A 14,087-nucleotide genomic window follows, 5' to 3' on the forward strand; every position below is an offset into this window, starting at 1 on the left:
TTGTTTGTTTTTTCGAAGATATCTTGCCATGATACGGGATGGCCCAGCAATTAGAGCGGTCATAAACTGGGCTAAAACTATTCTGGAGAACACTGACTCTAAATGACACCCCAGCTGTTTCTTTGTAACTAAAAACACAAAGGAAATGCTTACATTTTCTAAGAATACAACACACAGGGATTGACACACATTTAGCCTACTAAGCAGGTATGCTGACTACTAGGTCCTTAACTGTAAGTGACATCATGAAACTAATCAGTACCTAAAGCCCCATGAAGCATGTTATCGTCTTCAGCAAAGATATTTCCATGTCATCAGCCAAGAAGCCTTCAACTAAGCTCAAATGTTAGGAGACCTATTTGACCTTTCTGAGATCAGAAGTGTTCCTCCCACAGAGGCCAGAGGGGGAGGGACTGAGAGATTATTTTCCTCTGCTGTAAGGGTGGCCACATGGGGTTTTGAGATAAAAAAAAACTATTAAAAACACATCAATGAGTCAAACTGTTTTACTTGATGATATGTCCCTTTATCAAGATGAACATATGGGCACTGTAGTTTAAGTAAGTCTGGCTCAACGCAAATACATGGCTCGGTTAAAGGACAATTCTGGCGCAAAATGAACCTGGGGATTAATAACACATGGGTACTAAGTCGATCGTTCTCTTGGATAGATTTTCATGCCAATTGAATGGGACCAGTTTTAGCGCTAACCTCTAGTTAGCTTATAACGCTACTCGTCCGGGCACGCAAAAGTAAAAAGAAATCACTATTTTTATACCACTAACAAGGCTCAAAATAGCACCACGCTTCCATGGTAGCAGGATGAGGGTCCCTACATGTAAACTGAAGCATTGAGAATGTGTACGTGTACACAGAGTTTATTAAAGAGAGTACCATTTGGTACAGGCAGACGCCATCTTGGGAAAACAGTTATGACCAGTCAAACATCGAATGTTGTGTGACCGGTAACACAGCTCAAGCACGGCGTTCGTCGTTTGACTGGTAGGGACCCTCATTGTGCTACCGAGGAAGTCTGGTGCTATTTTGAGCCGTGAAAATAACAATTTCGTTTGGCTTCTGTGTGCCTCGACAACTAGCGTCATAAGCTAATTATGGGTTTACCATAAAATTAGTCACATTCGAAAAAGATGATAAGATAGCCCAGAGAACCTTCAACTCGGTACCCATGTGTTATTAATCCCTAGGATCCTTTTGGGCCAGAATTGTCCTTAAAAGCCTGACATCTGTCTCATGAGAGATATCTCTGCCATCTATCCTGCAAGTGTGTAGCGCTGCCCAGGATGAAGCTGATAGAAATCTGAGAGAAATACAAGAGCCCGTTTTTTCCCTCTCTCAGAAAAGATAAGTGGTGTAGCCATACCAGATTGGCGATAGATCAGGCAAACTAATTTGAAGTCAATCCCGCATACACTGTTAACCCAAATTAGTTGACTTTACTAGAAATTTTGAGTGGAAACCCGTTGCCTTCAACCGGTGAAATTTACAGGTCAAGTTGAATCAATTATTAGGACTATCACCCCACACAACTCTGCCTGATTTCTCAGTATGGCTATGTTAAAATTGGTGTTGAGTGACAATAATTACCTCTTCTCCTTCATGTTTTTTTTTAATTCTGTGTCCTTGCTGGCTATCTAGGCTTAGTCCGCCTCATGATGTATATGTATCATATGTATCACATTTTTCAAAAGCACATATATCCTAAGCAACCAATTATGTTCTAAGCAAAGCCCTCAAGATGAACTCTAATATATTCACACTTGCTTTATTTTCATATAAGTAAGCATTTGGTCAGTTCATGTCAGTTCAGTTGTTGAAATGCAGACACACAAGCCCATATACCCAAATATATATCCCTTGTGGGTGGTAGTAGCTCAGTCCATAGGGAGTTAGGTTGGAACCGGAGGTTGCTGGTAACACAGCTCAAGCTGTCCACCAAAGTTGGTGGACTGATAGCTGGAGAGGTGCCCGTTCACCTCCTTGGCACTGCCAAGGTGCTCTTGAGCAAGGCACCGAACCCCCAACTGCTTGGGGCGCCTTTCCATGACATCTCTCCAGTAGTGCATGTGTAGGTCCTGAGCATGTGCATGTGTAATTCAGGCCTGTGTAATCACAACAGAGTGAAAAGTGTAGTTTCCCCTTGTGAGTTAGTTAAGTGCCATATGCCCAGCCAGTGCATTTTAAAATAGACATCAGTTTTCTTGATACTGAGATTCTAATTGGTGTAATGCTATTCCATTTAGCTCTCGACAAGCATGTGTACATATTTCCGTATTTGCTTTCTCAAACACACCACAGCATGCATGGTTCGGTTGTTGAGTCATTATAAATGACCCATTTAAATTAATGATAAAAGTAATTACAATTTAATTAGAAATGAGCACTTTTATGATTGTCACAATTAAACCCAACTGATGTTACAGCTGACCCTAGTTGCAGGGTATATTATGCCAATGTGCCTCTATGCTTTTAACCAGCAGTGCATGTTCCTTTTAAGATTACACAGGATGCTTTGAATCAGACAGATATGAGTGTTCACAACACATTTATGTATCTGGTGAACTAACTTCAGATCGATTTGGGACGCAATTTCTTCTGGAAAATACTTTTGTGTGACATTATGGTCGGGAGTAGGACAAAAGAGAGCAGGATGGAAAATGTATCAACAGAGAACAAAAGTTCTTAAGTGGAAATTTAGATGAAAGCAGAAAAAAATGTGTGTTTAGCTTTGCATCCCAAAAGAGAATAGATGTGTGTGTCTGTGTGTTCTGTCTCTTGTGATGGATGAATGACAGTCGGCATGGCAGCTCATCTCCTCTCAGGCAGCTGGGTGACAGAGAGAGATGTTACAGCGCAGAGACAGCCCAACCGCCACACTGGTGGGCAGGTGTAAGACACACACACACACACACACACGCACGCACACAACACACACACACACACACACACATCTTTCCTTCCTGGCTTTCCCAAGGCTCCCATTTCACAACCCCCGCACCTCTGTCTACCACCTCTGTCTACCTATCTCCTGCACCCGCATCTACCCCTCCATGTTCCTGTATGTGAGCTGTCTCTTTGTGGGCAAGGGCCTCCTCGTCTTCCTCATAGCCTCAGACCTGTCAAACGCTCACCCCTCTCCCAATACCTCCCTTTCCAATCAATTGGAGCGCCTCGAAGATTACACACACGTCAGGAAGGCGTAAGGCAAGCAGGAGGAGGTGTGTCCCAGTCGCCTGAGGGCGGGGGGGGGGGGGGGATATAGGAATGGGGGGGAGTGATTTAGGCTGTTGGGGCGCCAGTTTGGTGGAGAGATGGGGCTTTTCAGCCTGAGTCAGACAGGGCCAATAACTCATTAGAGAGAGAGAGAGATGTAGAGGCGAAGATGTGGCAGAGAGGAAGCAAGGAGGAGAGGGAGATGAGGGGAAAGCTCCACGGCACAAAAGCAGGGAGGTGTTTTGTTTCCTTTCCCTCCTTTTGCCTTTCTCAAACCCTTCCTTCAGTCTCTCCTCTTTTCTTCTGACAATATCCTCCTCATCCCCCCCCCACCACCACCCCCACACACACACACACACACCACACACACACACACACACACACACACACACACACCACACACACACACACACACCCCTTCCCTTCTTTCCCTCGGCAACTCCCTGCTAACCCCTCTCCCCTTCCCTTCCCCCTCCTCCTCCTCTCCTTCCATCTGTCTTTCTTGCTGCAGTGCCCATGCTGCCAGGCAGTATAAATCACATCTCTGGGCTTGGCTGCAATGGGCCTGAAAATAAAAAGGCATAAAAGTGTCGGGATGAGCTACGGGCTGGGGGGGAGAATTCCTTTATGATGGGTCTAAATCCTCCTCTCGCCCCCGTCCTCCCCGACACACACACACACACACACACACACACACACACACACACACACACACACACACACACAGATTGCTTGTAGATGCATACACGCACAGCCAGCATACGCCTCTAGTCTGAAATTATCCCCCCAAACAGCAGCAGTTTGGGTCTCTCTCTCTCTCAGAGACACCTGTGCAATCCTCCAAACACATAATATAAAGCTCTTTGTTGGCTGTGACCAGAATTGAGACATCCTCTTCCCCGTGCTCTGTCTTTAAAGGGACAGTTCAACTAAAATTCCAGTCCATCTTGACAAAAGCTCTCGCTGTCACATGCCTTTCTCACATTACTCTTAATGTTTGCACTGACCCTGGGAGACAACCTGCTCTTCTTTTTTGAAAGAGCAAAAGATATAACGGATGTAGAAATGCCATCTACAAATTGGTACCTTGGATTTAAATGTGCAAAGGCAGGTTGAAAGAGCAGTCGTGTTTCTTGCAGTATTTCAGTTTGTTTCATGACTGATGCAAAGAATGAGGTTCTGAGATTTATAAAAAAAATGAAACATTTCATATCAAGAAGAAATGTACACCAGCATTTGCAAAATGATGCAGAAGTCCTAGGTGATAAAATGATACGACTACAGGGACTTTTACATTTGGGGCATCAAATGATACATTTAGTTCACAAAAGTGATATACAGGGCTCTTCTTAGTATTAATGAGGGTGGATGTGAGAGTAAATATGCGTCCGTCTTTACTGTCTATGATGGATTTTAAAAAGGTTTTCACCCTGGATTATAGCACAAAGGAGAATCACTTCACTGTGTATAATGGTAATTGTGGACAATTTATGATCTCTCTAGTCTCCATTTATGTATCGTTCTGGGTAAATAAACAATAAAAAATGATTGAGCTGGCCTATAACATATTGAAATGAACCTTCTGGCAGAGATGCATTGTAAAGGTTGTCTAAATGATTACGGGAATGAAGATGGAGGTGAGTGAAAGCACGGTGAATGGGCACCTCTCTCACATGCTAAAATCAACCTTATAGCTCAGTGTTCTCCTTTACTCTACGTCCTGATGTGCACTTTGTCAATTCTATTAGATCACGCTGTGTGTGGTGAACATAGACGCACACACACACATAGAGTGATGATGATAATGGTAAGCACCTCCCTAGGTGAAGCCAATTCAGTCACAGTGGGAGCCATCTCAGACCTAATTATGCTTGGTTTGGCGTTTTACCTGTATTGATCAAGACGCTGAAACAAACGAAAATGCTTATCAAGCTGGAAAAGAAGAGCCCTCAGGAGTTTGTAGTGTGTGTTTTTGTGTGTGGTGTGTGTGTGTGTGTGTGTTGTGTGTGTGTGTGTGTGTGTGTGTGTGAGCTCCACGGGAGTGAGTGAGAGTGATGGCATAGTTCTAAGAGGTAGTGAGATATTGGTGCTTGTAAAATTCTTGCAATTCTGAGCTTATGATTTATAATTACTGCCTCCCCTCCTTCACCCCTTTTTACCAGCCATTAGAAATACTGACACACACACACACCCACACCCACATACAAGACCCTTTTCTACACATATGCTCACATATGCGGCCTCGGGACATGCAAAACACACACACACACACACACACCACACACACACACACACACACACACACACACACCCCTCCAGGATCACGCACACACTCACGTATACAAATGAGCTCGTCCATGGCAGCACTAAGTGTACAATACCCTGCTCTGATGAGCAAGCTCCCATCGACCTTGGAACTCTCTGGAAAGACAATGCAAGGGAGCCATGCTGCGAAAGGGGATGAGGTGGGGGTTGTGGGAGTAGATAAGGTGGAGGAAGGATGGAGAGAGGGAGACAATAGATGAGACAAGGAGGCAGGAAGGAGAAAAGAAAGAGAGAGAGAGAGGAGAGAGAGAGAGAGAAGAGAGAGAGAGAGTTAGTACTGGGCAGAGGGCAGTGCTCCCTCCCTCCTCTCCATCTCAGCTCATCTTGAATGCAAATGTGGTCTCTATACGGTTCCTTTGTGCCGCTTCTAACTGCTCCAGAGAGAAGCAATTACAACTGCTCCATTCACTCAGAGAGAGAAAGACACACATGGATGGAGAAGGGTAATTAATAAAGAGATAGGAGGGATGAAGGGAGGAGAGGAGGTGAGCATACCTCACACGTACCTGTGGAGGATCTTCAAGTAGGATTGGAGGGTGGTATTGATTGCATTGGCAGCTTTGCTATTGATAAACAGACATTGGCTTACATTTCTGACCAACTACTCCATGAGAGGTCAAAGGTGAGAGGTCGTCAGCATTACATCAGAAGTGTTATGTAGAGTGTGTGTAATACGCATTACACTGTGGCTCTCAGTAAATATGCTACATCTATCTTCATCCCCACTCACTGCTTCAGAGACCTGGACCCCCGTAGAATATATTGAATCAAAAGACCTCCATCTAGATATGACATCACCATCCATTCCTCTTCATCTTTCTGCAGACAGATAGTTGCAGTGCCGATGCCATATCCTGTTGCAGTCACAGTGGCCGGGAAGCGCTCCAGGTATGGAGGGAGTTTTTATGGCAGTCATTTGGGCCGCTAATATGTCATCTCCATTAGCTGACTTTTAACTCTCGCAGATAGATGGCCCTGTGACATTTATCTGCACACGTGTCGTATTTAGCTGTTAAATGGCTGGCAATGTGCGGAGTGCGTGTGAAATGAGTGTGTGTGTTTTAGGCGTGCGGTTGTGGGTTGGGACAAGAAAGGAGATGCATCGACTTTTAATGACGCTCCATGCAATAGCACTTTAGAGGTAATATCACAATACAATGCAAGTTGTCACCTTTGACCCCTCCTTGCCTCGCGCAAAGAGAGAGTAGAGAGGAAGAGGAGCTGGCTGCCAGGTCAGACCCAGGCCTCCTTCCTCAACCATTAGACAGCTGAGGTTCAGTGAGCCGGGCTTGCAGCGCCAGAAAAGAGCAAAACTACAAAAGAGAACAGGTTATTAACTTAGCGGTCTACAGAGAGTGATGAGGTGGGGGAAGACAGGGACAGAGAGAAATAAAGAGAGAGTGAAGAGGAAGATGAGAAAAGAAAGACACTATGGGTGCAAAAAATAGGCAAAGGTTAGGTGAGACTTACACAGGATAATTGCTCTTATGGATTTTGCCATTGTTGGCTTCAGTAGGGTCAAGAAAGTGAGCCATTCCCTGTGGTGGCTTCAGGTGAAAGTCTAAATGAGCTAATCATTTAGACTCATAAACCTATACTATATTGACGGCCTCTACGCATATTGAAAAGCATGAAAGGTTCTAACCATAAAGCAACTGTAAATATGATATACCATCTCATCATTTAACTACAGCGGAATCTCCCCCCCCCCCCCCCCCCCCGCTCATAAAATACCATCAACTTCCGCATCAAAAAAAACTGAGAATATGTTCTGTCTCATTTTATGTGTTCCCTACAGGAGCTCGGTCACCTGTCCATAGGCACTGAAGTTGACTAATGTGACAGAAAATTAACAATTAAAAATATCACATGGGCCCAGAGCCACCGCAACGTGCACCGTTCACAACTCAGTGGACACCCTAATTGCTTTGAAATACAATTGGGTTTGGGCTTTGTTTGGTGTTTTGGAGGTATGAAGCGCATCAATGCACACTGGAAATTGAGTTATAAATTACTGAGCTGAAATAGACATGTACCGTGAATACTCAATATCCAAATGCTACATGTTGTCCGCTATAAAAAAGGCAGATGCGTGCATGCACACACACAAACACGCATACACAAGATGCCACCACTTGCTGTTGCATTTCATTTTGTCAGAAAATTGACTGGCTCTGAACCAAACAGTCCATGTGTGTCATGCTGCATAGCTGTCATTGGGGTACTTTGATAAGGTCACCAGAGATCGAGAGCTCCAACCACAAACCAGTGGGACTCCAAAAATGACAGTAGATGAGGAAAGAGAAAAAATGTTCATTCATCCACAGCTTTCCCACCAGTGCACACCAGTGTGTGTGTGGTGTGCGTGTGCGTGTGTGTTTTTCCGACACGCCACTATGCGTATGTATGTGTCTGGTTCTGTTTTTGCATGTGAATGCAGCTCATGGCTGGTGTGTGAAGTCATTGACAGCTTCATTATGGCTTGTGCGCACAGGGGGACAGCACCATCCAGGGAAGGAGAGGACAGAGGCAGGGGCCAGCCCATGTCAGTCCAGCAGTTGGTGGAGGGAGGGTGATGAGGACAGCTGCTGTCTCCTTTAATGAGCCTTTGCTTCTTTCATCAGCTTTCAATTTACTGCCCTCTCCCCATCTCACGCACACATTTCTTGCAGGTGATTCCCAAGAGTAGTGTGTATAGTTAAATTATTTTTGCAGTCTTCCTTAATTAGACTAGCTCACGGGACAGAAGTGACACCAGGATGAATGTGACCAGCACTGGACCTCTTGTCATCAACATCACAACACTGAAGACACTTAAAATTGTACATGCACATACTTGGTATGGAGTATGGTACTATCATTAACCCTACCTACAATAGTGAGATTTCACATTGTAGAGGGCTGTAAGGGCACTACGGAAGATTTCAGCTCGATACTGTGGTTTGTTACATACAATGTTACAAGTTCATTAGATGCACTTATCTAAAATGAATGCAGTCCAAAACAACCCTCTGCCTTCAGAAGGTTGGAATGTTCAGTTCTTGTTGAAAAGTGAAGGTTTTGATTCAACATTGAGGTTAGATTTGTTTTTCTTAAAAGGCCTCAGTAAAACCTCTAACCGTTTAAACAAGTAGTAAACCTAACCTTCATGAAGACTTTTGCACACTGAAGGTTTATCGGTTCCATTTCCCTGTCCCAGAGCCACATTGACAATTTTGAACAATTATAAATAACCACCATAAGAGTACACAGACAAACATTTATCATACCCAGCGCAGCTTAATATGGAATTGATCACTATTTTAGACTAAGGGCAACTCATTGCATGCTATAGTCTTGCACCAACAATGGTTTAAAAAGATTTACAAAAGAATCAGCACACAATCAACTATAGTGGTAATCAAGTCTGAGTCAACTTTACCAGTATTGTAGACTTACATCCCCCTGCTGATCCTCAGTAGTTTGAGGTCCTATATGATGTCTACACTCCCTCTACTGGGCTGTTACAACAATGCATGACTGTTGCACTGAATTCAACACTTGCATGTCAAGGTCAGCAAAGACAAAAGACACATGCTGGCCAAATTCATTTCCATATTATACAAAATAGTCAATAAGCAAGCTTGTTCCCCTCCTTTAAACCAATGTCTCATCCATTGTTTAATTTACATTTATTTCATCCATTAACATAAAAGTATTCAAATTTTTCTAAAACTCACAATCCCTGCTAACCTCCGTACAGCTTCAGTGCAAATAAAAATGTATACATAAAACTTGATCTTTTTTACAAGACACACTGAATTAAATTACTATGGTTTTGCTTTAAGAGAAAACTAAAGCACATTATTAAAACACAAATGTCTAGGGGAATAATGAATGGTAAAACATGTTCTTTGGAAGGAAAGTTAAGAAAATCAAGAGCTCCATGGAGTATCTCGAGGAAGGGGGCGGGGCTTCATCGCACTGGAGTGTCCACACTTCCTCCCAAGCCTGACGAAGAACAGCTGCTGTGGGAGGAAACGGGATGGAGGGGTAATTTCAGCATTACATACTGAAAATGTTCAAAAAACATGTAAAATATTCTGTCCAAGCTGGTACCTTTCACAGTCAGAGTCAAAGGAGGCCTTGTCTTCTAGTCTGCTGATGCAACCGCTGCCGGAACGCTGTATGGCTTCAGCCACTGTGTACCTGGTCTTACCAGACGCACACTTTGCCATCTTTGTGACGCTGAGGTCTGACTGCAGGAACAGGTGGAGTCGACTATCCGATAACAACAAAGGTATTTGAACAACACTAGAGAAAAAAGGATATTAATGGCATGTCAACCAGTGAAAGTAGACATCTAAAAAGATTAATTCTTTACAGCCTTGCTGCCATTGCTTTAACTGTATATCAACTCACTTTTCTAAAAACTCCTGGAAGCCCTTCATCCTCTGCAAGACCTGCTCTTTGTTCCCCGGACTGAAGAACAGGTTCCTGGGCGGCAAGTTGGGCAACTCCCTGGACAGAGAATAACTTAGGAAAATTCACTTTGAGAAAAAGCATTGCATGATCAATTAAAGTCAGATGCAATGGAAATTTGATTCATTGAACTAAGCCAACACATCAAATGATATGAATCTAAGGTATGAACTTGTTGACATACATGATCGGAGCATTCTGTTCCAGACCGTCACGCAGCCAAACAAACTCACTGTAACGCCGCCTTACACAGGAAGTCTTCTTTCGAAAACACATGCTATTGGTCTTCAAAGAGAGACAGTAATTCAGAACACGTATTACATGAAGTGAAACTGACCCAAAAAAAGACTGTTTTCTCCCAAGTGGCACTTACTTGTAAACAAATCTCGTAGTCGAGATGTGTCTGCCAGAGGTGATCTTTATGAAGCCTTGGATCACGAACACAAATGCTGATAAACTCCTACAAAATCCAAAACCAGGGTTCCATTACACAACAAAGGGTTGTAAAGTTGCATGCGTTTTAAATGAAAACACAACACGATGTGTTTCAGCATAAAATATTTTACACTGTGCCTCAATTTTGGCAATGTAAACAAACAGGAGGAGATGAATGAGAAGAAGCATGCTTGACCACTTACAGTTTTTGACAGATTCTCTAGCATACTGTCCATGGTGGGGACAAAACCCTGTGACCTGAGAGTAAAACAAATGGAGTGTTGCATTGAAAGTGATCTGTTCCAACTTATTTTAGCAAAAACGTACTGTTGCGTTTGGTGACCCACTGAGGTTTATTACAGGCCGTTTCAGTTCGGTTCAACTGTGCATTTTCATGATAGTTAAAAAAAAAGTAATACAGTAATACACCCAGTGGCCAAAGTCCATGTTTTTTCAAATGCTTGATCGTTTGTACAGCACAGGCCTGGCTGGTATTAATACTTTAAGGACTCAAAAGTGCAAACATTTGGAGCTGATGAAGATGAATGGGAACAAAGGGCAAGGTAGGGGGATTTAGCTTTAGGGGGATATTTTGACCCGAAACACACATACACACAAACACCAAAACATACACATTTCAATGATAAATGACTTTTCTGGCCACATCTGGCAGAAATACAGGCCAGCTGATTGCTGTTTTCACTGAAACAACTATAGCTTGCCAATAAGATGCAACATGTTCAAGCAAAGCAAAACTGCTGAATTGCCATTTTCTTCTTAGATAAGGGACTGCATCGACGTTCAAACAGCATGCCACAGCGTTCCATTCATGACAGACATATCTTAAAAGGCTTCAGCAATGTGCTGGATCATGAGCCCCTTGACACCTTAATGGGACACAAGCAATAAGTCCTAGCGGAGTGAATCAATAAGTAGATTACAAACAATGATTCTGCAGCGACCTCCATGAGGGACTCTGATCCAAATGCCACAACATGAAATCACATGCCATTATACTCTCTTCTAATCAGATATACCATGTAATGAATGTCCTGCATGCTCATGACAATTATTGTTCATGTTACAGTGCTGCTGTAAAATGAAGTCCTAGAGCACATGTGTAAACTCAAGGCCCACGGGCCAAACCAGGAGCATCGCAAATCTTGATCCGACCCGGGTATCAATTTTAGGTTTACAATAATTTTGGTCACGCAAAATCTCACCAAAACCAAAAAACGGGAAACTGTTTTTCAAACTGCAATTATGCAAAAGACTCTCCCATCTGAATTTGGCAGATTGTTGACTTTAAGCATAAGTCATAAATTCCCACACGCCAGTGAGTTTCCATCCAGGCCTGTGAAATAGTATTATGAGTCAGCTTTGTGGTAGCCTTTAAAAATGTAACCATTGTTTTGCTTGATTTGCTTAATTCAATGAAGGCTTTATGTGGACCAATTGTAAGTGAGAAGGCTATATGAGGCATGCAGTAATATAGTCAAAATAGTTTACTTTTTTTTTTTAAATAAAGCACATCACAAACTATACATGTCCTGCCCTGCCTTTGATATGGTTCTCATTTTTTCAGTGTGGCCAATTTAAGTTGACACCCCTGTCAGAAAAAAATAAATAAAAAATCACTGCTGCCAAGTTAAATCTCATTGAAACAACTTCCTACTAATAATAATATATAATAATAATAATAATAATAATAATAATTTTACATTACTTTTGGCTGAAATTATGCACTAAGTTACTTGCACCAAATCACTGATATACGAGGTAGGCTGTCATTCGAACCCTGATCACATGGATCATGTGGCAGGCTGAAACAAGACATCTGCAGAACCCAGGCAGGCTATCCTCAATACAAATGAGGTAATCGCATTTCTTAAAAATACTTTCAACTATCAAACAACGTGTGCAAAGTAACCAATCAGCAACTACAATTCCACGTACAATGTATTATAAAATGCAGTTAATGATGACAACTACCGTAGCCTACTAATTCCTGTGGACACATTGACAGCAGATTAAGGTATGCACACGGCTCCAATGTTTGCACCCGCTGCTTTTGGGAGAACAACAACACACGTCTGCAATAAAACAGCAAAACATTCTCATTTTGGTTCCAAATTTTGATCCATCCTACCTTCCCGGTCTTCCCTTCCCCTAGCAGTGACCAGTAGTTTGTGAACAACCAGCTCAGTGGGGGGGTTGAACGTGGCTTAAGGGCTCAGCACTGCAATGGACTGGACTGGACCGGAGCTAATGCACATGTCAACCACTGACTCGATGCTTGTGTTCAGTCTTCTTACGGGCCCTATATTGTTATAAAATAAACACTAGATAAAATGTCGTAAAAATAAATTACATTGAAATTGTTGTAGTGAGCCACATGGCGAGACAACGTCTCTCTTGAGTGACATATGTGGCTGTCCCTGATTCCGTCCCCGGGGTAGGATCAGTTAAATAGTATCACCTGGTGGAGGACGCGACCTGACGCTGATGCAGGCAGGGTAACAGGACGGGTGACGATTACATAACTCAGATAACCCAATCACATCTGGACTGCAGCTATAACCAATTCCCCATCAATAGCATTGATATAATATCAAATGCATTGTAGTTTTTGAAGCTTTTTTTATATTGCCAATTGAGGTGCCCAACCAAACTGTTTGAAATTAGCATTGCAGTCAGTCCCTTTTTCTTCTTGTAAAGTGGAAGTTATGTTGTACAAAGACAAAACATGTGCATATGCAGTAGAAAGAAATAGGACCAAAGTTCCCTTTGCTAATTAATAACAAGTATAGTCAATATCCAACATAAACCCTTTCGCTCAGAGCTATCACATTTGAGGACTCCATGTTCTATTTAAATACTATATGTTATTGTCTGATTCTAGTATTTTTAAGTTTTAAATTTAAGGACTGTGGGTCTTGTATTGAGCTGTGGAGAAGTCTTTCAAAACTAAGGTAAACACGTTAGAACCTCATGTTTGGAAATACAATCAGACGCAATAAACTTATCAAAATATTTAGAAGAAAAAAATCAAGTCGCTAGTTGCAGACTTTATTTTGGTGTCTGGGAATCATACAAGTCCTATTGCCCTCGTTTTATGATATATTTTATGTTGAATCCCAAAGGACATTTGTCCTATCTGTGCACCAGATATAGGACAAAGGTGGGTGTCATTGAGTGACACCCACACAATCATATTCACATCCACCCATTAAAGAAACCAAGAAGGAGTTAGTGATAAATAACTCTCTGCTGCCCGTGACAATTGGTGTGTAATAAGGATTAAAATAATATACCTCAGGTAACAACAGTATTATGTAAGAAAATGCGGCCACCGACCACCCTGCCACAAAGTGAAATCTATACTGTGAATCTTTCCAGATGGACTTTAGAAATGCATGGTGATTTTTGCAGGGTGCAGTCTGTTATTAAGTAGTGTGTTGACCCTAGACAGGCAAGTAGGTTTTACCCATATAGAAAAAAGCACCATAGTATAACACCAGCAGTCTTAAGGTTATTTAGGGATATTCTATCATCACTACATAATGTTTTATTTAAACCAATACCAGGATTTTTTTACAGTTTACTCTAAATTCAACATTCACCTGCCACTTTTT

The 14,087-nt window shown here is 42.4% G+C and overlaps 1 protein-coding gene across 3 annotated transcripts; it reads right to left on the reverse strand.

Moving 5' to 3' along the window:
- Positions 1-9,276: 9,276 nt before the first annotated feature.
- On the reverse strand, positions 9,277-12,896 carry LOC116685038 (sorting nexin-10A). 3 transcript variants are annotated; one of them, XM_032510330.1, is made up of 7 exons: positions 12,602-12,896; positions 10,656-10,710; positions 10,391-10,477; positions 10,202-10,302; positions 9,958-10,056; positions 9,655-9,816; positions 9,277-9,563 (listed from the first exon to the last, which is right to left on the reverse strand). In XM_032510330.1, the coding sequence occupies exons 2-7, from the start codon at positions 10,686-10,688 to the stop codon at positions 9,512-9,514; spliced, it is 534 nt and encodes a 177-aa protein (XP_032366221.1). In that variant the 5' UTR covers positions 10,689-10,710; positions 12,602-12,896; the 3' UTR covers positions 9,277-9,511. The 3 variants fall into 3 exon arrangements, with proteins under 3 accessions (XP_032366221.1, XP_032366220.1, XP_032366219.1); XM_032510329.1 differs by having other exon boundaries at positions 9,277-9,560; positions 9,655-9,849; XM_032510328.1 differs by having other exon boundaries at positions 9,655-9,849; positions 12,602-12,702.
- Between the last annotated feature and the right edge of the window lie 1,191 nt (positions 12,897-14,087).

This window comes from Etheostoma spectabile, unplaced genomic scaffold (assembly GCF_008692095.1).
Source record: "Etheostoma spectabile isolate EspeVRDwgs_2016 unplaced genomic scaffold, UIUC_Espe_1.0 scaffold00569474, whole genome shotgun sequence".
NCBI lineage: Eukaryota > Metazoa > Chordata > Actinopteri > Perciformes > Percidae > Etheostoma > Etheostoma spectabile.

Bases quoted from the DNA above. Each gene is read 5' to 3' on its own strand.
- LOC116685038 (XM_032510328.1), bottom strand. From the start codon at position 10,688: ATGGACAGTATGCTAGAGAATCTGTCAAAAACT. The intron at 9,850-9,957 runs GTGAGTTGATAT...TTTTTTCTCTAG, and splicing joins TTCCAGGAGTTTTTAGAAAA to TGTTGTTCAAATACCTTTGT. The intron at 9,564-9,654 runs GTACCAGCTTGG...TTCCTCCCACAG, and splicing joins TTTGACTCTGACTGTGAAAG to CAGCTGTTCTTCGTCAGGCT.